General features: G+C 37.1%; 5 protein-coding genes across 6 annotated transcripts; 2 read left to right on the top strand and 3 right to left on the bottom strand.

Moving 5' to 3' along the window:
* Positions 1–53: 53 nt before the first annotated feature.
* Positions 54–5324, bottom strand: LOC124405758 (alanine--tRNA ligase, cytoplasmic). The gene is made up of 14 exons (XM_046880926.1): positions 5192–5324; positions 4800–4972; positions 4442–4630; positions 4206–4351; positions 3810–4001; positions 3440–3730; positions 3248–3357; positions 2883–3157; positions 2456–2779; positions 2116–2374; positions 1788–2040; positions 1449–1713; positions 1099–1383; positions 54–1000 (listed from the first exon to the last, which is right to left on the bottom strand). Exons 2-14 carry the CDS (start codon positions 4941–4943, stop codon positions 146–148), a joined length of 3588 nt encoding a protein of 1195 aa, XP_046736882.1. The 5' UTR covers positions 4944–4972; positions 5192–5324; the 3' UTR covers positions 54–145.
* Positions 5325–5637: 313 nt separating this feature from the next.
* Positions 5638–6592, top strand: LOC124405764 (probable 28S ribosomal protein S25, mitochondrial). The gene is made up of 3 exons (XM_046880937.1): positions 5638–5785; positions 5868–5974; positions 6047–6592. Exons 1-3 carry the CDS (start codon positions 5649–5651, stop codon positions 6304–6306), a joined length of 504 nt encoding a protein of 167 aa, XP_046736893.1. The 5' UTR covers positions 5638–5648; the 3' UTR covers positions 6307–6592.
* On the bottom strand, positions 6405–8212 carry LOC124405762 (probable RNA-binding protein 18). The gene is made up of 5 exons (XM_046880936.1): positions 8055–8212; positions 7831–7928; positions 7525–7738; positions 7367–7443; positions 6405–7274 (listed from the first exon to the last, which is right to left on the bottom strand). The coding sequence occupies exons 1-5, from the start codon at positions 8058–8060 to the stop codon at positions 7055–7057; spliced, it is 615 nt and encodes a 204-aa protein (XP_046736892.1). The 5' UTR covers positions 8061–8212; the 3' UTR covers positions 6405–7054.
* Positions 8213–11632: 3420 nt separating this feature from the next.
* On the top strand, positions 11633–15947 carry LOC124405761 (succinate--hydroxymethylglutarate CoA-transferase-like). Its single transcript, XM_046880935.1, has 6 exons — positions 11633–11761; positions 12240–13234; positions 13369–13437; positions 14090–14198; positions 14281–14436; positions 14532–15947. The coding sequence occupies exons 2-6, from the start codon at positions 12341–12343 to the stop codon at positions 14555–14557; spliced, it is 1254 nt and encodes a 417-aa protein (XP_046736891.1). The 5' UTR covers positions 11633–11761; positions 12240–12340; the 3' UTR covers positions 14558–15947.
* A 798-nt stretch (positions 15948–16745) lies between these two features.
* Positions 16746–20856, bottom strand: LOC124405759 (F-box/WD repeat-containing protein 5). 2 transcript variants are annotated; one of them, XM_046880929.1, is made up of 10 exons: positions 20752–20856; positions 20485–20694; positions 20207–20364; positions 19857–20034; positions 19299–19491; positions 19003–19227; positions 18738–18913; positions 18333–18669; positions 17985–18197; positions 16746–17587 (listed from the first exon to the last, which is right to left on the bottom strand). In XM_046880929.1, the coding sequence occupies exons 1-10, from the start codon at positions 20756–20758 to the stop codon at positions 17320–17322; spliced, it is 1965 nt and encodes a 654-aa protein (XP_046736885.1). In that variant the 5' UTR covers positions 20759–20856; the 3' UTR covers positions 16746–17319. The 2 variants fall into 2 exon arrangements, with proteins under 2 accessions (XP_046736885.1, XP_046736884.1); XM_046880928.1 differs by having other exon boundaries at positions 20485–20850.
* Between the last annotated feature and the right edge of the window lie 5122 nt (positions 20857–25978).

The raw sequence follows: 25978 nt of genomic DNA, 5'->3' as shown, positions 1-25978 counted from the left end.
CTAAGAAATATCAACCACTCTGGGTGAAAGCTTGTACCATACTTGAGTACAAAAATAAAAGCTAACTTTAATAAATAGCGTTCAATGATCAGTATGAAAAATAAACATTCAAAAACTCTGTTTCAAATGAAATGTTGAATTTACTTTAATCATTTCTTTTTTTAGAATCACCGTGCTTCTTTACGACCTTATCACAAATCTTGAAGCTTTTAATAATCTCTTGTACTTCAGGTTGATGTAAAATAGTGAGAAACCATCGGTTGACATTTTGATACGGTTTTCTGGACTCTGGATCAAAGACGTGTTCATAGAGTGGCAAAAATGATGTAAACACTGCGATATCAGCCAATGTAATTTTTTCCCCAACTAAATACGTCCTTGTTTGCAGAATGATGTTTAGACTGTTCAGCATTTTTTTACAATCTTCTTGAGCAATCTTAGATAGCTTGTTCGAATTCGCGGATACAGACGAATCGATACTTGGTAAAACCCATCCCAATACTGCTGTCAAGATATGATTATCAGCGTAGCTCATCCATTGGATCACTTCACTTTCAGTAAACACATTCTTCGCACCTTTTAACTGATCATTCGACAAATACAAAGCAATTGCGTTAGCATCTCGGAGAGTTACGCTATTATCTTTTAGAACTACATCAACCTTATCTTTTGTCGTGACAGATTCAACAGTAATTTTTTTGCCACTGTATCTAGCAGCTATTTGACCTCGGTAGCTTTTAATACTTCCACTGTTTGCATAAAGTGTTGGTCCTTCGATATTACTGATAAATGTATCTTTTTTTATTGGCCCAGTACCGCTAGTTGGGATGCCCAGTTTCGAATTTGCAAAAGACTTTGCAGTTTCCAATGCTTTATTTAGACACGACAAATTTGGGCCTGAAGCTTGAGCTGACTCAGGTTTGCCCCCGCCCTTTCCTTGCATTAACGGAGCTACTGCTTGTATCCATTCATTAGCTTTCAGTCCTTTGGCTACTGCAGACTGTAGAAATAGAGGATTGCAATTAGTTTTTAAGTGTAATGATTTTATGATTGAAGTGTTTTTTTTCCTTCCAAAATGTAAAGAAAAAAGTTTCCTACCTTTGGCACAGCACTTAGAGCAAAAATCTTTTTAGCATCATTGTCCACACTGAAGAAAAGAGCACTAGTTTCTGGAGATAAAGTTTTGACTTGTTTTAAAGCTGAGTCGAGCGCTTTTGTGTTACTGTAAGCTTCCAATACTTCAACTAGAATAGGGATTCCAACGTTTTGTTTAATGAGATCTGCAGTTTTCTGAACTACTAAATTAGCTACAGCAGCTTTGGCTGCACGTTCTTTATCATCGATGGATTTCTTGAGAGTCTTTAAAGTGTTCCTCATCTCGTCCTAGAGAAAATGATCACATTTTTGAATCCGAATTAATCAATCAAATGGGTGTTTGACAGACCTACCTTTTTCCAGTAAGGAATAATCGCATGTGACACATCTTCTGTCAAATCAACAATTGCTTTTACATGCTCTTTAGATTTTGCTCCAGTTTTATCTGCTTCAACAATTGATTTTATTTTTTTCAACTCATTTTCTAAGAGCTCAACTTTCTTCAGTGCTTTTGTTGCTTCAGGGCCTGTCAGAGCTACAATTCTTCTAATTCCCTTAGCAATGGCTTCTTCACTTGCGATTACAAAGTCACCAATATGTCCGGCACGATGTAAATGACTAAAACAAATTTACTCAATCATTGACAAAAATATTTGGCTGCTAAAATTTTTTTCAATAAACTGAACACCTACGTTCCTCCGCAGAATTCAACACTAGTTTTAGTACCAGCACTGCTTAGAGGATTTTTTTCCAACTCTTCTACAGGTATTCCAATACTGATAATTCTGACAGGATCAGGATATGTCTCTTCAAACATAGCACGTAGTCCTTGAATAGTTTTTGCAATTGCCAAACCACTTTCCTTTGCATAGATTGGGTCATTGCGTTGAATCAGCTGCTTTGTGTTGATCTCCGTTTGTTTAACTTGCTCGACAGTCATAGCACCTAATGTTTACACGTTATTATCATATGTACTGTTAACTTAAATTCAGAAAAAGTACAAAGTGAAATTCTACTCGCCTTTGTTGGTAAAATCAAAGCGTAATCTATCTGGTGCTACGAGAGATCCTTTTTGATCAGCTTCCCATCCTAAGACGGTACGGAGGGCATAGTTAAGTACATGAGTTCCAGTGTGATTACTCATAATCAATCTCCTCCTGGCCGTGTCAACATTCAAGTTGACTTTATCACCCTTCTTCAGGATGCCTTCACCCACAGTACCAATGTGCAGAACATAGCCACCTCTAACTTGGACATTTTTTATGCAGACTTCAGTACTCTGCATGACATTTAATTATGTTTAAAAGGTTTTCCTAGTCACAGCAAGCAAATGTTTAGCTATTTATCGAATCATCCCCACCTCATCTCCGACTTTTACTAAAAATCCTTCATCGTATATTTGTCCACCTTGTTCAGCATAGAAGTTGGTCTGATCAAGCAGAACTCCAACTTCTTGACCTGAAGTCACTTGCTCAGCAAACTTTTTGGCAAATCGGAGCGCAATTACTGTACCAATACATGGCGCAAACTCATATTCAGAATTTTTGTCAGAAGATTTTGCTTTGTAGTTATACTTGTGGCTATCATTGGTTGGCTTTACCCCTTGATTTTGTAATTCTGTGATAGCATGGACATCCAGATTGATTTGATCGTCTACTCCTCCAGCTTTGCCTTGAGACAGCAGCTACAAATTAATGGTGATTTAATAATTACATTTTATGTCTGGATAGGGAAGCTAGAATATATTCACAATCGGTACAGTTACTAAAATTATAATTTTCATTTGCCTGTGCTTGCTTCTTGGCTTCTTCGTAGCCCTTCATATCTATAGTCAGGCCTTTTTCCTCTGTCATAAGCTGCGTCAAGTCAACTGGAAATCCATAAGTATCATAAAGACGCCAGGCAACGTCACCTGGAACAACGTTGGTAGCTTCGAGTTTTGCCATTGTTCTGTTTAGCAGATTTCTTCCTCTGGATAAAGTTTTTAGAAATTGTTGCTCTTCCTCGTTGATCACATCAATTATTGATTGGGGGTCCTTTTTAACTTCCGGAAATACGTCACCTACAATAATACAACGTGAAAGTAGTCAATGAGCTCTAAACGAATACTTTCAGCTACTAATAGATAGCTATTACACTCAATCAAATTTACCAAGCAGATCAACGACAGTATTCACCAAAGAACCAAAGAAACCAGGTTTAGCATTTAGCTTTTCAGTTGCATATCGAACAGCTCGTCTAAGAATTCTTCTCAATACATATCTGCATACGGAACAGCATAATACAGGCCATTAATTATTTGTGATTTTGGTTGGTTATATTATTTAGTATATATTTGATCTACCCTCTGCCCGTATTGTCAGGCATGCCGCCATCCGCCAAGGCAATTGTAATAGTTCTGGCGTGATCTGCTAATACTCTGTAAGCCATATCGATGCCATCTGTATCCTCACTGCCTACTTTACCCTGATAATCACGAGCTCCAGTTCCCTTTTGAATCATGTCAAAGAGCGGCATGAACAAGTCAGTATCGTAATTAGCTCTCTTCCCTTGAATCACAGAAACAAGACGCTCCAGACCAAGTCCACAATCTATGTGTTTTTTAGGTAAGGGACGAAGGCTACTGTCCGACTCTCTGAAACGTATGTACATACAGTCATTCTAGTCATGTGATGATTAGACGACGTATTTGCATGATCCTTTAGACAGTTTACCTATTGAATTGTATAAAGACAAGATTCCATATTTCCAAAACATCTGGATCATCCATATTGACGAGATGAGGAACTTCCCGACCGCCGATACGATCGAAGTGTAACTCACTGCACGGACCGCAAGGCCCAGTCTCTCCCATTTCCCAAAAATTGTCCTTCATATTGCCAGGTAGAACATGTGAAGGTGGAACCCTGAATATTTGTGAGTAAATGATTTCTTGAATCGAAATAAGGTTATCTGATGTACAAGATTTAAATTAGTTTTTCATCTGCTGATGTTTCCAAAAAAAATTCATTGTATATGCTGTGTGATTTAACTGATACAATACTTCTTTCTGAGTGTTTGGTAATTGGATAAAATACATGTAAATAATCAAAGTGTTTCAATTTAGTTACCCAAGTGAGAGCCAGATCTGTTTACATTCTTCGTCAGGCTTAAGCCCAGACTGCTCATCGCCGCCAAAATAAGTAACATATAAGCGATCGCTAGGCAAGTTGAAAACCTCTGTAAGTAGTTCCCAAGCCCAGGCACAAATCTCTTTCTGTTAATGGTTAAAAGCACCATTTTACTGAGAACTACATGCATGAAATGCTCGGTACCAAGCGTCACTGAACTTTGGAGAAAGTCTTACCTTGAAATAATCACCAAAAGACCAGTTTCCCATCATTTCAAAGAAAGTATGATGATATACGTCTTTTCCGACATCGTCCAAGTCATTGTGTTTACCTCCGGCCCTAATACATTTTTGTGTATTCACCACACGGACCCATTTAGCCATATCGCTATTAGGATCAACAGTGCCAAGAAATATCGGCTTGAACTAAAGAAAGAAAATGTAATTACGATTTTATTACGTAGGAGAGTTGAGTTTGAGTGCTTAAATTTTATTTGAAATTAGCAATCAAATACAAAATGACGTTGATAGAATTTAAAAATTATATCATACATTCTTCACATCCATTAGTAAGTGTGAGAAAAATTCATTTTACCTGATTCATCCCGGCATTGGCAAACAATAATGTTGGATCGTCATGAGGTATCGTTGCGCTGGAGTGAATATATTCATGATTTTTCGATTTGAAAAAATCTATAAAAGCCTGACGAATCTCTTTAGCTGTCATTACTGTGTTCATCTTGCCGTATCTAATTTTTATTTCACTTCCTGAAGACAAATTGAATGATTAGAAAAACTTTAACTCTACTCAAAGTACAATCAAATAATTACTGAGTAATTTATATCCATCCATATGGTTTAGGGGTGGAATGAATTGCCATATTAAGAAATGCAAGTAGATGATAGGTCAATCAAAGTAAGCTCGTGTTTCTATACTTCAGAATGAAATCATTTTTTAGCACGGGTTAGGCTTGTGTATTCATTTACCTAATTATCAATGAGAGGCATTCACTCTTATCAAACCACCAGATGCCATTCACTATTGTTACTTACTTATTCCATCTACTGTGATCTCTTCGGAATCGGTCCAGCTTGCATTGCACCATACACGTGGCTGGACGTCGAAATGAATAAATGCTGTGGACGTTAGACTGAACTCAGAGTGAAAGGCAAAAAAAAACTGGAGCAAAGTTTGATTTTTTTCGACGGAAACGCCTTTGGTTGTACGCGAAGCACGCGTAAATTACCGTATTGAATTTTTTTCGAACTAAGTATGATCGGCGATTATTTTTATCGGCAGTAAAGAGTACAATTCTGTAACCTGAAATTCGTCGGAACCGGTACTCTGTTCCGATTTTGATTGCGTCACTAGCCGGAATTAGCTGACGGTAAACGGTGTTGTGTTTGGAACTTTGAGGTTACTTGGTGATTAAAATCTAGAAAAATGCCTTTTATGAAAGGACCGGCACCTATAAGAAGGACCATAAAATACTTGGAGAGCGGTAGATTGGTCCTTAAAAACAAAATAAAGATATTATCGATAAACTACAACACGACCGGAGAAACTCATCACGGTGCCAGGTAGCTACTTTGAGGTTATGAGTTGTTCTGTATTCCAGTGATAACACATTTTTTAAGCAATCCGAACTTTGATTATGTACAGGGACTTCGTATTTTGGCATTTGCCCCAGCTACAGTATAAAAATCCGGACGTTCAGATTGTAACGTTTAAGAACATGACTCCATCGCCATTTATCAAGTGCTACTACGGTGGGTTTTAAATGTTTTATCACCTTAGCCACAATCATTCGTTGCATATTAATAATTATTGAACCCTTTTAGATGATGGAAGACACATGCTGATAGATATAGACAATACCCCCAAAGCAGATGTGCTAGAACATCTCATCTCTGTAGTTGGAAAATCTCAGAAACAATTAGCTGAGGAAGCAATCATTGCGGTGAAAAAGGATAATCCTGCTAACTTTGGCATAGGCTGCGAAAAAAGTTGCATCTGCGAAATACCAGGACAGTTGCCTTGCCCGGGATTGATTCCCCTGCCACTTACAATGCGGGGCAAACACAAGAACCGTGTAGACTAGGATTATTATTAAGAATTGGAGTTTAGTTGTTCTACTACAATATCGTAACCTAAAAGTATAGCTGTAAAGTATGTGAATTAGAAAATGCAATTTGGTTATTCTTGTATATATTTGTTTTACTGTAAAAATGTCATAATACACTGTAGGAAAATACATGTACGTCAAATATGATACACAAAGTCAGTATTCAATGGAAATACTTGTACTTATAACACTTGCCTTGAAAGACTTTATTAGCATAGGAATCATTTGCAGCGATTAAGATCTCTTAATCGTGGAAGGATTGAAAAGAAAAATGAATTTCTCAATTCACATTACATATAACAATGGCAGACCTTATCCTGATTTTGTGATTTATGATTTCATTCACACAGGTCGAGAAAATAAATAAATGAGTGACTATTATGCTAATGGATGACAGTATTAACTAAAACTTATCTGTATAGTAATTCGTCAATCAAGACAAATTCAAGGTTGTTACAAATTTTCGTTATTTGAATTCCCTTGCTTCGCCAGATTATCCCCATTGAAACTTCATTCCTTCCATACGATTTCAATAATGTTTTTACACAGTATGTGATAATACATTATGCCTCTGAATTACAATTCATCGATGATTGTGCAATCAGTTTTCAAGATTCACGTTGCATGAGAATTCCCTGACTTTCACTGATTAGCCAGGTTTGCAACAACCCAGCAATTAACAGCATCAAATATCTCAAATGAGTTGTTCTCATTGTAGGATTGATTATCTCCTTGGTCGAGGTCGACTATACGGCTTATTACTCTGATATCGTGAACCCCTATGATTGTGATATCGATTAGAGGTGGACGGCTTCATATTTTCAGGTCTCTGGTACTGTTGAAGAATTGGAGTTCCAACTAACGGTTTGTCGAGTTCAAATTCCTCCTCAGACTCATTCATCATCTTTAGTTTGGCCTCGATTGCTTGGATCGCCGTTTCTCTACTAGAAATTCATCGTCAAACAACTTGTTAGTTATCGAATAATTCTCTTACTTTTCATGCTAGCGAACTTAGAAATTGATACTTTGTGCATACCTCACTTTCTTGTCTTCTTTCTTGGCACCTGCCAGTGCTGGAATATCTATCTTTGGTTTTGGTTTCTCCATATCGTTCTAGAACAAGATATTGTTGTTCTACGTTTTACGATTTTTGTTCATTCCTATGGATTCTGTATTACAAGATATTGTACACACCTCATTGACACTGTGCGCCCATCTCACAACGATGGTCTTCGCTCCAATTTTAATGTTGTGAAGAGCATCTTTGGCTTTTTCCGCGTCGTAGCTCGTCTCGTAAGTTACGAACGCATATCCTCTGGGTTGGCCAGCTTGTGGCCCAGAACGGTGGAATAGGAGGTCAAACTTTTCGATTTTTCCATGTTTTTGAACGAGTTTCAGGAGTTGGTACCAGTTGACAAATAGACAGTTAATTTTTCTGGTTCATTGTGTAATATTTTTGGCAGAAAATCTCGTATGTTAAAATTACATTTTATTACTTACTCATTAATTCTGGGATCTAAATTTCCAACCCATAATCTTTTGTCCTCCAGGTTATTAGATTTAGCAGAATCCAAGGGTAGAGGAATTTGAAGTCCGGTCTAAACAGTAAAATTATTCAGTTAGTCTAAACGCAAGATACAAAATAGCCAGATCTATTTACGGATCCCTGGCCGAAAATCAAAGCTAAGAACAAACCACGAAGAGCATTGTATGTACACACTTACGTCCATAGCGACTCCAAGTGACTCAACGGTCTCTGCAGTCAGATTAAAACCGTACAAAAATAACCTAGGAAGCTCTACGACGGATTATTGATTCAGTCGCGTTTAAATTCATTTAAATTCCTCAATAATTACCGTCGAAGAAACGACTCTCCGTACATATCGTGGGGATGACGGGGAATAAGAGTGCAAGACGTAATTCGAGAAGACGACGGGACGTCAGTCGGACGTCACGGGACGTACGGCCCGACTGTGACGTCCTAACGGTCAATTCCGGACAAATTAAGAGTTAGATTCGAAATTGAATCGAAAATGAACTGGGACGTACAGTCAGTAGTGTGGGTCGCCAATACCGACTAATCACTAACGTGAAATGGGTAACATTAATAAATTCGCGTAATTGGGGGGGGGGGGGGGGGGGGGGGGGGGTTGGATGATTCGAAAGGAATTCGAAACAATAGAATTTCAGGGGTTGCATGGGTTTCGTCGGGTAAAAAAAGGCCTATTTTGATAATTTTTTTTCCATATAAAAAATTATTTATTTAATTCAAACTTTTTTCTGTCTTATAGATACACATTCAAAGAGAAATTTCTGAGATTTAAAAAAAAAAAAAAATTAAAACTCCGCCATTGTGACGTCAAGTCCGGTGACTTTTTTATAAAAAGGATACAATGAAACAAAATGTTTCTCGAATGTCGACAACATCGAATATGTGCATTTATTTCCTCCACTTCATCATTCTGAACAACTGGAAGCCCCGTGTTCCCGTGTGATAAGGAAAACAAGCCTCATGCGGTGCCACGTATTACGGTTAACATTTTTATCATAAGGAAGGAAAATGGTTTCTCCGAACAACATTTGCTCTGAATGATGATGATACATATAATTCCTAGCAAAAATATTCTTGGATGCCAAGAGTCGGTCTCAGCGCCTCCAGTAGCGCTCGAACTCTCAGCTCAGTGGTGGATCGGATGATATTGTTTGCACTTATTCACCAGAACGACGAATGTCAATGGGATGGTGTCGATGAACATAGTCAATCGGGTGATGAGCTGCTGGCGCCGGGAGCCTCGACCTTTCCGGAGCAACGATGAAATATGAGACAGCAACCCTTACTGCAAGCAATAAACTCATCCAACGATGGTGCGGTTGTTCCTGAATAGGAGAAACTACCTTGAATATTAGCATAGAACGATTCACGATCAACACCGGCGATAGAGTCCCAGGTGGCCAGATCACAGCAGACTTTGTCAGCTGAATTGTTCATAACGATTTCGGCATAACATTTGGGGCAACTGAAGACCGCAGAACGGTTGTATATTTTCAAGTGAGGCGTGACCTTCGCCACATAATCTTGCTCCACTGGGTTTCGCGTTCTTTTAAGATGTGCGTGAGAGAAGCCGAAACCACAGTCGCATACAACTGTCTGACCTGGTGCCATGTATGCTTGATCCATGAGCTCAACGCCGAACGGAACAGATCGGATGATATCAAGGGGCATGCATTGATGTGATACAAAGAACCCGCAGCGTTGGCACTTGTGCGTTTTCAGGAAACGATCGCTGTTTGCAACAATGCAAGACATCTTTCGAGACAATTGGGCAAATGACTGTTGCAGTATTTCACTTTGTTCTTTTGTAAACTCGGTACCTTGCAGTACCTTGCTGTACTCGCACTTATTGAAACTCTTTGTCAATTCTTCTTGCCAGAATTTCTGGTCGGAGCATTGTTTGGTTGACCCCACAGATCCTGTGTCGTCACAGGCAGATGTTCCAGCACAGGCTCCATCTTCGCATGGACCATGCATCTTTCGGCTCGATGATGGTTCGTTGGTTAGTTGCGGCAACTCTGCTTTTGGCTGCTGCTGCTTGTGCTGCTGTTTTTTCTTATATTGGCGTTTCTTTTTGTCGTCTGGCTTATCGGAAGACATGGCTTTGGGTTTGTGCGCTATTTCGATAGCGACGCTCTGCTTCAAAACTTGTTCTTCATTATTTTGCGATTCGGACGACTGCGCTGACTCGACTAACACCGTTGCCGTTATCGATATTTTAGTAGCAAACAAGATAAGGACATTCTAATTGCGCAGTATAGGGCTATGACCTTGGTGAAAACCAAGGTTATTCACATCGTTTTCACGCAATAATGTAACGCGTTGGCGTCGAGAGCGATAAGAACATGCGATAAACAAACGAATTTATTCTTGTAGAGTTTTACTTCGTTGCCAGTGGACTCTAGGCGATGGTTCGAAAATTAAGGTAAACACACGATTACATGGGATGAGAAAAATACAGAACAATAAACTTTATTTAACGCTTGGCATACAAGAGCTTCTCGTCTCAACTCAACGTATGACAAGTACCGACTGACTCTTCCATGCTCTTCCAGTTTTTTCAGCGACCGCAGGGCTACCTCAGAAGTGGGTACATTTCTCCTCGTCGTTCTCCCTAGCACATCTGCGCACGCAGGCGCGGGAGATATGAGTCCGAGAACTCACTCGCTCAACAATTCTGGCGTTGGTATATGATCTTAATAATTCATTGATGATTAATGTGTTGAGTACAGGTTGTTTCCAATTGGTTTTCACATATGAAACCATTCTAGAAGAATGCGGACTCATAACTTTTATTTAATGGGTGTTCATGTTTAAGGAAGCGTGCCTTGTACAGAGTATATGTACACGATAACGTTAACAGTTGCTTCGGTTACCGTGTGTGGTTCTACGTTTGCGGAACGTTCCAGTAGATTTCTCAACGGATTCGGATTTATCATGTTCCAGATGCAAAGCGGAAAAATTCTTTTATATTTTGCGGTTTTATTCTACTTTGCTGTCCGTATCGCACATAGCAGCTATCCACAAGAACACTTCGATGTAAATGGAGGTCGATGAGATCGTGAGGATCGAGCGCACGGAGAACGTGACTGCGACACGAATTGCCTGCCGTGTGGCGTCACTCGCTTAGTCAACGAATGAATAAAAACTATTTTTGAGTTCCAGCTCTTTGTATATTCCGAGTCTTGTTGTAACTGAAGCTATCGGCGTGGAAAGTCCGTTTCTCTTATCAACACGTTCCGTGTGATTTAGTTCACGTGGCTGTTGTTGATTCACCTGCGCGCCAAAGAGGATTCTTTGCACGACGCTAGCTAGCTAGCCTCGAGCTGTTTGGTTAGCGGTATGTTCAGTTGCCTACTGGCACGGCGCAGTCTAATTAAAGATGGCCGATGATGCGATCAATTAATTATTAATTACTTGAACCTATGACACACCTACCTATATCTCCCAGCTCCCACTTCCCTGCAATCTTCGCGAGTTTTCTCGCATACGAGTTTGAGTCACAGACGAGTTTACCAATGAATTTTTAGTTGAGATAACAGGCAGAATTGAACGATAGCGCGTTTACGAGTCTGAATTCGTTTCGTAGAATGACGTCGTTCAGTAACGTCCAACGCAGTGATAACGACTCTGTCCTGTTGGAATAGTGCGTGTTCATAGATGGTTACTCAATCCTAAACGGCACATGTATCTACTTACGTGTGTGTACAGTCTAATGTAAACACGAGCCAATCCCTCGAGAAAGCTGTCATCAATATCTACGAAGTGCATATTTCTCTCTTCAAAGTAACTAAAGTTTCGGCCAAAATGGCTGGACAATCATCGTCTCAAACCCAAACAGAAACACTTTCCGAAAAAGATATCATCGATGGGGCTCAGGTAAATGATAAACGACAATAACATTACGTAATATCATAATCACTCGGTTTGTTCATTATCGCAACGTGTCACTTACCTAGATTCGTGTTTCGTCCACTTTTCACCCCTCATTCCTCCGTTTCAATGTAGAATTTAAGCAGATCGAAATAACTTTGCGAGAGCATCAGTAGGTGTGCGGATTTTTGACGTTACTGGTAATCAACTGAGTGGTGGTCGATTAGAAATACGTTAATGTTAACTAAAGGTGACTCGATACTTTTACAAAGCAAGGAAGACGTTGCGTATTCCAAATTACGTTTGTTCTGGATATCTGCACTTGAAATTTAATATCAGCTGTAATCGTGCCTTAAATTGTAACGTGAGATACTTCTAGAGATCGTATCAAGGAGTAGATCTATCATCATGTCCAGAGTGATAAGATCATCGGCTGTAGTCAAAGTATTCAATCAAAAGAAGGCTAAGAATAATTTTATGAAGACTAGTTTTAAGCCCTTCTCTACATCTGTCGAAGAAACATCACCACTTTCTGGCATCAGAGTCTTAGATCTGACGCGTATTCTGGCTGGACCATATTGTACGATGATCTTAGGAGACTTGGGAGCTGAAATTTTGAAGATTGAGCGTCCGTTAGTGGGTGACGAGACGCGTAAGTGGGGCCCACCCTTTTTTCAAGGCACGAAAGAATCGACATACTTCGCCAGTGTAAATCGCAACAAAAAAAGTCTTTGTATCGATATAAAGAAAGGCAAGGACATTATCTATGATCTAGCAAAGAAGTCCGATGTATTCATTGAGAACTATATCCCTGGCAAGCTAGCCGAAATGGGCTTAGACTATGAGTCTTTGAGCGAAGCTGCACCAGGTCTGATCTATTGTTCGATAACTGGCTATGGCTCTGAGGGTCCGTATGCAACTCGCCCAGGCTACGATGTGATTGCAGCTTCCCTGGGTGGGCTTGTTAATATAACAGGTCCCAAAGACGGAGAGCCGTGCAAAGTAGGGGTCGCCGTTACTGATATGGCCACCGGTTTGTATGCTCACGGAGCAATAATGGCTGCACTACTCCAAAGGTTCAAAACCAACAGAGGACAGTGGATCCAATGTAATTTACTCTCTACGCAGGTTGCCAGCCTAGTTAATATTGCTTCTAATTACTTGAACGCTGGTAAGGAAGCCTCAAGGTGGGGTACGGCACATGAGAGTATTGTACCTTATGAAGCATTCCCTACTAAGGATGGATTTATTTCTGTGGGAGCCGGCAGTGACATACAGTTTTTAGCCCTGTTAAAAATGATGAATCTAACTAACTTGGAGAAAGATCCCAAATTCACAACGAATATCGATCGAGTAAAACACAGGGTAGAACTTATCAGCATACTAAGAGATAAGTTTAAGACTAAAACCAGTGATGAATGGTCTGAAATTTTTCGAGATGCTCCCTTTCCAAATGGACGTATCAATAGCATCGGCCAGGTAAGCCCTTACGGCAAGAGAACTGGATATCTTTATACAGATTTTTCAAATAATCCTTGGTTTATTGACGTTCTCTTCAATGTGATCAATTCTTAGGTCTCTGGTAACTCGTGTGTTATAATTCAATTTTCCAGGTCTTTGACGACCCACACATTAAGCACATAAAGTTGGTCAAAGAAATGACCCATCCAAGCATAGGAAAGGTGAAAGTTGTCGGTCCACCAGTGAGCTACAGCTATGCTGACAATTCTGTTAGATCGCCACCTCCAATTTTGGGACAGCACACCAATGAAGTTTTAAAAAACGTTTTAAACTATTCAGATGAGAAAATATCAAGACTAGTGGCTGAGAAAATAATTCAGTAAATAAATGCGCTGGAAAATTCAATTGAAATATGAAACTTTTTCAAGATTTTCAGTATTGCGAGCACAAGTAAAAATTAAACAGTATTCTTAGACTTTTGTATTACTTTAGCATTATGAACTCGTATTGATTCTAGACGTTTGAATGGAGGAAACAAGATCTTAACAAGTATTGTCTGAGCAGCAGATAGTGATACTAATAAACGGCTTTATGACATATGTTGTTCTGTATATTCGTTTCCTTTCTTATCTTAAGCTCTGTGTTGTTAAATTCATTCATTTTTCATCGACAAGTTTAATGGTGATAAGAATTTATCCGGTTTAATATGTATCACACAAAAATTGTCGCACGCTAGTATTGTTTCAACCCATTATTCAAGATTATGAGTAATAGGTACACATATATACTACCAGTATTTTATATACGGAAAAAATAGAACCTGATTTTATTCGATCACAGATTAATCTTCTGTGATCAATTTCTTTGTTTCAGGATGTACCAACTATGAGATTATGTTTACGCAAGCCGAAATCTAGTAAAAAAGTTCAGTGGACCCAAGGAACTGTCGATAATGAGCATATGAATAAAAAGAAATCTAAGTGTAAATTTCCACCATTAATAGATGTATATTGAATCATAATTGAAACCTGCCTCGCTTTTCTAACATAATTTTTAATCTACAGGCTGCTGTATATATGAAAAACCAAAAGAATTTGGAGAGAGTAGCTCAGAAGACAGCGATGATGAGTGCGAGCACTGTCATGGACACAAAGATATTCATCATAAGAATAACTCGAATGGAAGTGAGGCACCTCAAGAAGCCATACAGTCTCAACCAGGTACATTTTTTGTATTTTTTTACGTTGTATGATTTTTATCATCTGTTACAGGATATACAGAAAATTATCCATTTACATTAAACGTTCTGTTTCAGAACCAATTGCTACAGGATCTACCTAATTTGAAAGGGTTGAAACATTTTTATAAATGTTGATAAGCAACCCAATGTTCTCTTCGCATCTTAGATTTGAGTTCATTGTTTGGTCAACAAGATTATTCGAGACTTTGAAGAATATTTTGCCAGATTTTTTATACTGAGCTTAAAAGTCTTTTCACCTTTTTCCAAGCGATGTAAACATTCAGAGGATAGATCTGTCTCTTAAAAATGTAGTCGTGTTTATTGTGTAATTCCATGAACATACTAGTATATGAAGAGATTTTTCACACTTTATTCAAATAATAAACAATCAGAGGTGCAACACAGTAAATATGTCGAAATCAAAATTATAAACTGAGTTCTGAGTTCTAATTGCGGATTTTTAAACTATATACTTTCTGAACAGCTCATAGAAAACTGTTGTGCTGTTTAAAATTTGTAGTTGCTATGTACTTGACGTACAGGTAATTGCAGTATGTGTATAAATCCTTGTGATTTAATAGTTACAACAATGCGTCTTGACTCACAAAAAATTTGGAGGTGAAACAAAAACCAAGTTCTCCTTTGAAATTTATAAATATTCATGGATAGTCGAATCACATACCGTAGTGGAACTTCGTGTTATAAATCTATATCCATATGTCCTTTTAACTGATGAAATGATCGTGAGGGAAGGGAATACAAATCTCCCGTAACTGATAGTTTTACTTAGGTCGTAACGTTTTCAATCTCTCAATCGTAGTATACATGATCTTGCGTGTTGCTCAATATTTGTTGGATATTGTGTGTTGCATATGAAATGAATATTATCAGCAATTCTTGAATGAAATTGAGATCATTTGTTTAATTCATTTCGAAATCTTAATCTTTAATATTTTCTTTTACAAATTGTTATTTATACTTGGCAGTAAATGTTTTCATTCATGAATTAAATTACAAGGGAAACTTTTTGATGTATAAAACTTGTCGTTATGTTTTGTAAAAATTGTTACTATACTCAAGCCAAATAATGGCGCACATTAGATTTATGTTCGAATTTGCATAATCGAGAGCTCGTATAATATAAAATGTTGAGTTAAGTAAATTACTACGCAATACAACAAGTACGAAAGAAGTATGTTTAGATCAAGCACAATAAGTCCGACGTTAAAATTGAGTATTTGAATTGTGTTTGTTTGTTGAAATAATTTGAATCAAATTTAATTTACAGCGTTAGAAAAGAATATATATTTTCACACAAGGAAAATTATTTTTAAGAGATGTTGAGTTCACAATGAATCATCTTTTTTTCCTGTAATTCAGTGTCTTAAAAGGTAGCTTAAACTTTGCTTCTGAAAATATTCATCTTATCAGCATTCCATGTATATTTGATGTACAAAGGTGTTTACGGTTCACTGTATCATACATGTAATGGATAAAAAAAAAAGAAGGAAAAACTCCGTTGTAAAGTGTGAAATGGAAACTCTGAAGGAAAAGCTGAGCAGGGAACAGCTGTCGTGATGTTAGTATTATGTTTATTCCTAAATTAATGTACAATTTGAATTAAGTACGTCTTATATATTTCACATCAACTGATTGATTTAAGATACGATTTGCAATTGAAATATAAAAATTACATATTTTTGCTATTTACAGATCGACTTGATGGTGAATCACAGAAATTTTTTTCCCACTGCAGACTAAATACAGTTTCTGGAATATAATAATTTCACCTAATCCTTGTACTTCCAATTTTTCGAATTGTAATCTACCATGTTAAACAAATGACAAAAAATGTTCAGCACGAAAACTGATTAAAATTGAAATTATTACAATTCAAGACTAAGATGTCATGTCTTGTGTATCACAACTTTTACGAACAATTGATACACTAACAAAATGTTTAGTAGTTATTGCTGTACAAAAAAGTGAAATCCTTGAAACCGGTTGATATTTATACAATTGAAGAAAACTGTTCGCTTGTACATATTAGTTACAACTCTACACCTTGTGAATTCACAACGTTGCAGATTATTAATTAACAATTGATCTTTCGTTTGTTCAATTTCCAAAATAAAATTTTTCAAAAACCTTTGCATTAAAAAAACTCGACCGAACATCAGGTTTATTTCACACAATTTCTGGTCAGTTGAGTTCAATCAAATATTCTCCTTAAGAAACTTTCAAGATTAGAAACAATACGACAGGCTCGAATTAGAATACAGTATTTTCCGAGCATAAGTCGAGGTTTCTAGTGCTGGATATGATTTAAGAAATTTGTACTCAACTTATATGAGTGATTGACTTTATGAGTATATTTCAAGAATAATTACCGAAATAAAGTCTCAGAATCAGAAGTCAACTTAGATTCAGGGTCGACTTATGTTTGAAACAATACGGCATATATTCACATAGAAAATTATTGATGTATTAGCCAATCAACGTATACTCATGTACATAAATAGTCATACCTGCAAGATAAATATTGATGTCAGCAAAATCAACAAAATGTTTCTGTCTAATTGGGTTATGTTTGTAAAAAAGTTGTCAATCACAATCTAGACTAGTTACTCAAATTTTTATAGAGTAAAATTGCACTATTCTATAATAGACATCGTACCTTTCCTGAATTCAGATCATAGTTGGTGGGATTAGATTCAATTCCTTTTTTTTAACTCTGTACCAGTACTCCAATTTATTTTATAATCATTTCAAAATGTAACTTTTCCAAAGGACTTCTTGAAAAACTAAATTAGTAATTAATATTGCGCAAAGGTTTTTAAATTGGAAATTGAATAGTTTTTAATCAGTCAACATTACAGCTGCTCCTGTGATACCGGCATCTTTTTCTTACTTCTAATCCCCTGCGATACATTTCTTCATTCAACCCCAACTTTTTGACCATTGATCGACTCCGCCAAACTTTAACTGTGTAGTCATCGCTGGTACTCACAAGCATTTCAGGATCCCTCGGGTTAAATGCAACAGAGTTTACGACATCAGTATGCGGTAGTTTAGCCAAACATACTCCGTAATGTCGATCCCAAAGATAACCATGCTTATCCTCTGCTCCACTAGAAAGTATATTTAATCCACATTTACTATTATTGATATTTATTGTTTTCTTTGAACTATTTTCGATAGAAACACCAATATTGCTTGTCATTATTGCTCTATTAAGGAAAGAGATAGTCTTCAAGGTAATTGAAAGTGAAACATGGCTCAGTTATTAATAGTCATTGAATAAAGCGTATTTTTATCAGATAGGTCGACCTCGTTGTGAGATATACTACGGTTTTCCCCAATGTAGATAGTTACTCTCACCATTTTTCAAAGGTTAGCATCGTAAAAATATATACTCTTACATAACGAAAATCGCAGAGCGCTAGTATTTCTCAAAAACTTATATTTTACTGAAAATTCTGGTGGAGATGTTCAAAATATATGTAAAATACACGCGTGTACACTTACCTTGCAACATATTCATTGCAAACATCTAAGAATATGAAAAAACATTCGTGATTCGGCGTATAAGCCTTGTGCGCCCGTAGCATTGTACCAACTTGTTTTAGAGTAACCAAATCGATAACGTGAATATCAATTTCTTGAGCAATTGGCGGTGGTTCCAACGGGTTTGTTATAACATAGCCCCTTGGCCATGGTCTTGTATTTACATACAAGTATCTGGGTGAAAAAATCAATCCTGAATTATGATGTAACCAAACTGGTATTATCAGATTTAGTTCAATATAAATTAACACTGGTAATTTGCTGCTACATTCATCAATTAGGTTTGATTCAATGAATCGTAGAACACACCTGTGATCTGGAGATAAACTCATTCCGATAACGTGACCGTGAAGATCTATGAGATGATCCACTTTGTCAAATTTATCTGCAACAGCATTATAGTCCAGCCAATTAGGCTCGGGTCTGGGGGATCCGCAATTTTGTCTCTCGCGCTCACGTTCTCGCTGCGCGATCCTCTCCTTCAGAGAAGGCCCAGGATCAAGACGTCTTGGGAAACTCATCGGTTTGATACGTTTAAAACCAATTTGGTGGGGAGTGTAAGTTTTTGATCCAGTTGTGAAAATGAGATACTTCTCCGGGCTGTCAGCTAAATCGTCAGAGTCACAATCCTCTGCATCTGATGACTCTATAAATGTAAATTTGGACAATAGTTGATAATAAAATTATTTTGAAGGAAACTAATTTCTCACCCACCTGTAGTCTCGCTTTCTTCTTCCCACGTCAGATCATCATTTTCACAACTATGATCTGTCACATCTTTTTCAATTTCCACTTGTCGGTAATTTTCGTTGTACTGAATGGGACTTGCATACTCAAACCCATCGCCGAGCCTCCGCCAGTTAAGAAACCCACCTTCCAGCGTGCTGTATCTGGATAAAAAAAAAAAAAAAAAAAAAACCAAAAGATTAACTCTATCTTGATAATAATCATGATTGACTAAGGTTTTAAGTTGACTCACTGCAGTCTGGATGACGCATGATATAGTACTTCAGGTTCTTCAGGCTGCTGTTGACCATTATTTGAAGACATGGAGGATAGCTCTCTATGGCTTGGTGGATTTCCTTTCTCCTCTCTGACATCAGAAGTTGGTTCATTTTGTTGAGTTTCAGTTTCCGGTGATGCAGGGGATAAACAATTAGCTACCATTACCGCTCTGATCGAGGATGCATTACTGTTGTAAAATCTGTAAGCAGAGCTTAGATTCAATAAGAATTGTTGTGTAAGTCTTTTCCGTTTCAATACAATTCAACCCACCGATACAATTGATTCATTATCGGTACATGTTCACTGGCTGACTCTTGGCTAGCTTTGTTCAGCCATAAAACACTTGTGCTGACCAAGTGTGCTATCCAATGAAGATCTCCGCTTAATAGGTGTCGCTCGCTGTACCATGTGCCGAATATGTCATAGGGTTTATTCACAACTCTGCACTGAAGTTTGAATCCAGCTGTAAATAGATTTTTAAGTACAGGCAAAACGAAAATCTTTTCTTCGCAATTTGAAATTGACTTCGTTGGCATTAAGCGGTCAGACTCCAAGCTCACAGATCCTAGACCAGAAATAATACTCTTGACGTTTGTAAATTGATTTCGATTCTAGTAAATACTCTAAATTATAAATTTCAAATTTCAACAGAATGAAGAACACAATATGTTTGCAAGTTATGGCCCAAAGTTGGAAGGGTAATATCAGAATCTTAAAACTTGGATTTATTTGAGATCATAGGACTTTCAGAATTCAAACTGTATTGACAAGTCATTGCTACCTCTGCTGTTCTAAAGAGGAACATCATTTTTCTTAATCCATACTCACGCTCAAGGCTAAAGACGGCGATTTCTCCGGATGTACTGTGGGGAGTTCCAAAGTGAACTCCAGATACGAGAAGCAAGGTATCCGATGAATTGAATTGAGAAAATTGTGTGTACTTCCAACTAAACGTTTTCATGTCTCGATGGTATTTAATACTTGCTGGATAACTGCTGTCCCACACCTAAGAAATGAATAGAAATTTGATGAAAGATCCTCATTTCAGCAGACCTATCGCAAGATATTGTATTCAAATTCATAGTGATATTGACAAAGTTTGCAATTGACAGAATTCTGAGACACTGAATCAATTTCAAGTATTTGAAAATAAGTTATAGTGCTTAACAAGTCTTTACAATTATGTAGCCATCCTTGGAGCATGTTGTGAACATTTGCCCATTATGCGAAAAGCTAACGTGCAGTACTTGGTTCGTGTGTTCCTTGCGGATCTCGGTTTCCAACAACGGAGTGTGGTAAGTAAGACGTTTGAATTCTTCAAGCCAAGAAGTTTTTCCTGTACAAGAGACAAAAAATGTTTGTCTTTGATTTAATTGCACGCTATGTTATTTTCCAAATGCTTATTTATTTTCGCCATCTAAAAATAGATAACTTTGTGGTATTGCGTTTAACTTACCAGGCATAATGCTCACGTTGGGATCGATTTTATAGGTTTGGTAAAAGAGATCTTTCCACAGGAATTCGTCTTTGCATACCCTGTGCCATGTTCTGCATACTTCTCCGACTGTCAGGAGCTCTTTTGGAGTAAGATATTGAAAAATGCTTAGAAGCACGGAGTCTGGCATGTACCACCAAATGTCATTGTTATCGGAATTCTCCGCGTAGTCTGTACATGAATTTCTACTGCTGAGTGGTTGACTGTTTTCAACGGAATTAAATGCACCGTCCATCTCAGCAAAAGTCCTAGCTGAACTCTTTGTACAATGTCAGGACACTTTGTTTACTATAACAGCTGATACCTGTCATCCTCTCTAATTCACAGATCGAGGCAATTCATGGCACAACGATAAGTTTCTGGAAACGCCTAAAATCACGTCGAGAGCAGCTTGTGTGCTTGTTCCAGATTCTGTGATTTCTCTTGTTTCTCCACTGATACATGTATAGGTATATATACCCTCATAATTGCGCATGTGCAAATTTTGTATCCTCAATTATTTTTTAGTACGGTGCTGCAGTACTATTGAGAACCACTCCATGACCTACACATCAAGGAATAGAATATGGCCGGCTGATAGAAAGAGATAGCGGCCGTCGGAGATCAATCTCTGTCTCTTTCTATTCAGGAGCGTAGCAATATGATTTAGGGCCCTTAACGTACTGGGCAAACACAAATTTTTGCGCGCGCACTGCGTATTCGGATTTGCAATAAAATGAACGTTAATTAAATTAACAAACTTAAAGGTGTTCAAATAAAAGTAATTTCAACCACAAGGAAGCGTTAAGGTGCAGATTCAAAATATGCTCTGACCACCGTCGGTTGCAATAGTAAATATGTATACATATTTAAGGTAGTTTTAATTAGATTCATGGTCAACCGTTGAGTGATTTATATTTGAAATAAAACAGCATTTAGTTGACATAATATAAAAGATGGTTATTCTAAAAAAGTCCAGTTGCGTAAAAAAGTATAAGATCCATATAACGATTGTAACAATAAATTGTAATAATATAATTCAATTGAAATCCCTTTCAATCTTGAATATGTATATACATGAGAAGATGAAGACAATCGTAACTATGATAATACATTTGTTATTTCATATAAATATAGTAACAGCTCGTTTCCACACCACCACTAGGGGTAGAGCATTCAGTGCGTTTTTTTTAAACGTGGTATCCCCAATAGGCCTATTCCACGAAGAAGAAATGTAAAATTGATCTCAACGATCATGATAAATTTGTTTTTGTATGCAATCCAACTACTGAGAGGAGAAAAGGAGGAAAAAGAATTCTAATCACCACAAAAAGTACAGTCTTTAAGAATTCTAGTATCAATGAAACCGATGATCAACACTCGGGTCGAAACTCTATTCTAAAATAAAACAAGAACATAACGAAAACTATACATGTATGAGATAATTTAAACCAGACCTAAACAATTAAATGTTGATTTGTCAGTAGAGCCAATTAAACTCAGTGACTAGTATTGAAATAGACAAAAAAGAAATTAGCTTAGATAACAAAGAATTATGATTGGTGATAAGAAGGGAAAATTGATTTGCTAAAACAGAGGAAAAGTTTGATGAGCTGAAACAGACAAAAGGTTTAATTAGCTGAAAGAGAGAAAAGGTTTGATTAGCAGAAACAGAGAAAAAGTTTGATAAGCTGAAACAGACAAAAGGTTTAATTAGCTGAAAGAGAGGAAAAGTTTGATTAGCATAAACAGAGGAAATGTTTGATTAGCTGAAACAGACAAAAGGTTTAAGTAGCTGAAACAGACAAAAGGTTTAATTAGCTGAAAGAGAGAAAAGGTTTGATTAGCAGAAACAGAGAAAAAGTTTGATTAGCTGAAAGAGACAAAAGGTTTAATTAGCTGAAACAGAGAAAAAGTTTGATTAGCAGAAACAGAGGAAAAGTTTGATAAGCTGAAACAGACAAAAGGTTTAATTAGCTGAAAGAGAGGAAAAGTTTGATTAGCATAAACAGAGGAAATGTTTGATTAGCTGAAACAGACAAAAGGTTTAAGTAGCTGAAACAGACAAAAGGTTTAATTAGCTGAAAGAGAGAAAAGGTTTGATTAGCAGAAACAGAGAAAAAGTTTGATTAGCTGAAAGAGACAAAAGGTTTAATTAGCTGAAACAGAGAAAAAGTTTAATTAGCAGAAACAGAGGAAAAGTTTGATAAGCTGAAACAGACAAAAGGTTTAATTAGCTGAAAGAGAGGAAAAGTTTGATTAGCATAAACAGAGGAAATGTTTGATTAGCTGAAACAGACAAAAGGTTAAGTAGCTGAAACAGACAAAAGGTTTAATTAGCTGAAAGAGAGAAAAGGTTTGATTAGCAGAAACAGAGGAAAAGTTTGATTAGCTGAAAGAGACAAAAGGTTTAACTAGCTGAAACAGAGGAAAAGTTTGATAAGCTGAAACAGACAAAAGGTTTAAGTAGCTGAAACAGACAAAAGGTTTAATTAGCTGAAAGAGAGGAAAAGTTTGATTATCTGAAACAGACAAAAGGTTTAATTAGCTGAAACAGAAGAAAAGTTTGATTAGCTGAAACAGACAAAAGGTTTAATTAGCTGAAACAGAAGAAAAGTTTGATTAGCTGAAACAGACAAAAGGTTTAATTAGCTGAAATAGAAGAAAAGTTTGATTAGCTGAAATAGAGGAAAAGTTTGATTGGCTGAAACAGACGAAAGGTTTAATTAGCTGTAAACAGAGGAAACGGTTGATTAGCTGCAACAGAGAAGGTTGCTACAAGTACAGTGATAAAATCTATGCCGAGTCCAACATGATATTCGCGGCAACAAAATTTAACTCTATTATTTTTAATAATGACAGCAAATTGCATATTTTTTTAATCATTATCTATTTCTCACCAAGAGTTATTGAAATAAATAGTTTGTTCGACTGGAATTTATAGGTATCAGTGTACTTGTAAAAAAAAAATTGCTTTGTTGCTCTGGAAGAAAAAGTAATACCATAGTTAAAAAAAAAAATAATTTTGTTCACCCCAGATATATCTTCGCGCGTTGAGCAGCGGCTTACATATGCCGCGCTTTCTCTCATAACCACAAGGTATCAAGTGGACGCGCAAAAGGCGCGGTCAAACTTGAAAACTTGTTTGTTCATAACAAAATTGACTCAATTGCTGAAAGCTAAGTATATCAAGAGTGCTTTACTTTTCCACGTATGTACTATTAGCGAAATCGATGCGCAAAAGGCACGAGCAATCGATTCGCATCATAAATTGTTGCGTTAAAAGCGCGTCCGGTTTCATTGATTACTCGGCGCACAAAAAGGCGCACTCGAATGAATTGTCAAAAAATTTCTAATATTTAGGACTTGTCGTAAAAACTCTGTAGAAACCCAATCCACATCTACGTTTTTTTCAAATCAGATACACTGCGATGCAGATTGTTGTTCTCAGATACGAATCAAGTCCGGGAGGGAGGTTGGAGAGCATGCATTATTGTGTGGCGTGACGGTCGGCGGTCCTCTTCGACGCGAAGTCTTCGAGCTCAGCATCTCTCCCTATCTAGCGTACCACGGAACGCGATAGATAGTCCAGAGATGCGTTTTGCCCATTCAAACGATCACAGAGATTAATTGAATGAAATAGTGATGGATAATGACTGAATAATTCAATTGAATAACGGCTAGTAAATAATTGCAGAGTGAGAATAAATGGAAAATTCAACCTCTCTAATATTTAAATACTGACAAATGGTCTATAGACTCGTATACAGTCTCTCGAGTGTTTTCGGAGAAAAATGTCTGTGATAGTTTGACGCTGTGGATTACAAAAGTTTGTAACATCACGGTACATCGCGACCTTCCTACCCTCGCCTGATTCCCAACGGAACCACCCAACGGAAATCTTGAAAAAAGATTCACACGCACGTCCACATCAAACCCCGCGACGGATCCCAAAACGACCGTCTACCTACCCGGTTACCTATATTCGATCTAAACGATTCTCCATTTTTTCCAACACACATCATTCTTCCTCATTCGCGCCGTGGTCACTGTCACTTACTTTTTCGTTGATTACCTGTAGGGAGCAAAATGTTTTTGTACCATAGTCTGCCTACTGAGAATACAGTATCGCGATTGTATCGTGCCAACCCTGATATTGTATGCATTATTTTAGAAAATACTGGTAGACTATCGGTACACCAACCTTTTGTAAAATGGATTAAAAACATCCTGTATGCCAATCAGCATTTTTCTAAACGAGCTAAGCTTACAGTTGACAGATACTTGTTGCTTGTTGAAAAATTGAAAATGATTCATAATACAAGATGCAATTTCATTACGTTACTTTATGCTAGACTTTGTAGTGTCATCGATTCAACAATAATGTAAATAACTGAATATACTCAGACCTCAGGTGAAACCACCACTTAAACGACATAATTGTCAAATTCAAATCTAGATTATTACATCAGGAGCGAAATACGATTCGATCTTGTGATTTGCGAATGAGTGATGGTTACCTGTCGCGATGCTCATTCCACATTTAGCAACGTGCAAAGTTTCTAACTTTAACTAAGCTACGGTAAATCAAAGTGTAAAAAAAACCAAGATTCAACTGAAAGTTAAGCACCGTTGCGATTGCGAATGAGCCTACCCATGCAGCTAAGAAATCGAAGATTGATATAATATTATTGTTACCGCCACGCCACGTGACAGGGAAATACCAGGGAAATACCCGTAACCTAAACACATGCAAACTCACCAATTTTCACCTCCTCTGGGATGCCCACACTTTGGATGTAGTAGTTCTGGTCGATCTCAGGTTGAATCTTGAAGTGATGCACTTTTTACACTGCAATAAAAATATAACAGAATAATATTCGTGCAACATACTTGGATAAGATTTCGTTTCATTAGAAACTGTCTATTTCAAACAATTTTTTTCCATAAAAATCAGTCATTTTTGATGCACCGATACATGAACCACAGAATTAATGATAGAAAGCATTGAAAATTTATTATCATTTTTATGAAACGTAATTAAGGAGTGAATAATATTGAATTTGTACTAAAAAGGTCAATTTTCTTAGAGTGAATTTGTAATCGTGATGGTGTAGTAGCAAATGATCTTGATCATGTACCTGTTTTTTATTTTTCAACAGCACTGAAGCCTGATCAGATGTTAAGTTTTATTTTTCGATGTTTATTGCTGGACTCAATTCAAATAATAGCGAACCTCGATTAGTCCTGCTGCAGTTTATTTCTGTAATCAGATAAAACAACACCAGATTTTGTTAATATTTAATTTCCAAAATCCATGTACGTACAGTATTCAGCACGTAGGTATATTTCAAACGTGTTGTAATAATTATGCTTAGACTTGAAAAATAAAATCGATTGCATTATACCTGTTGCTCTTCTGAAGTAAATTGATCGCCTTAGTCAATGTAGAATGTTTTCCAGGATTTATTTATAG

Source organism: Diprion similis, chromosome 4 (genome assembly GCF_021155765.1).
Source record: "Diprion similis isolate iyDipSimi1 chromosome 4, iyDipSimi1.1, whole genome shotgun sequence".
In the NCBI taxonomy this organism is placed as follows: domain Eukaryota; kingdom Metazoa; phylum Arthropoda; class Insecta; order Hymenoptera; family Diprionidae; genus Diprion; species Diprion similis.
Note: the sequence above shows the minus strand (reverse complement) of the source record. Positions and strands in the feature narration are given on the sequence as shown.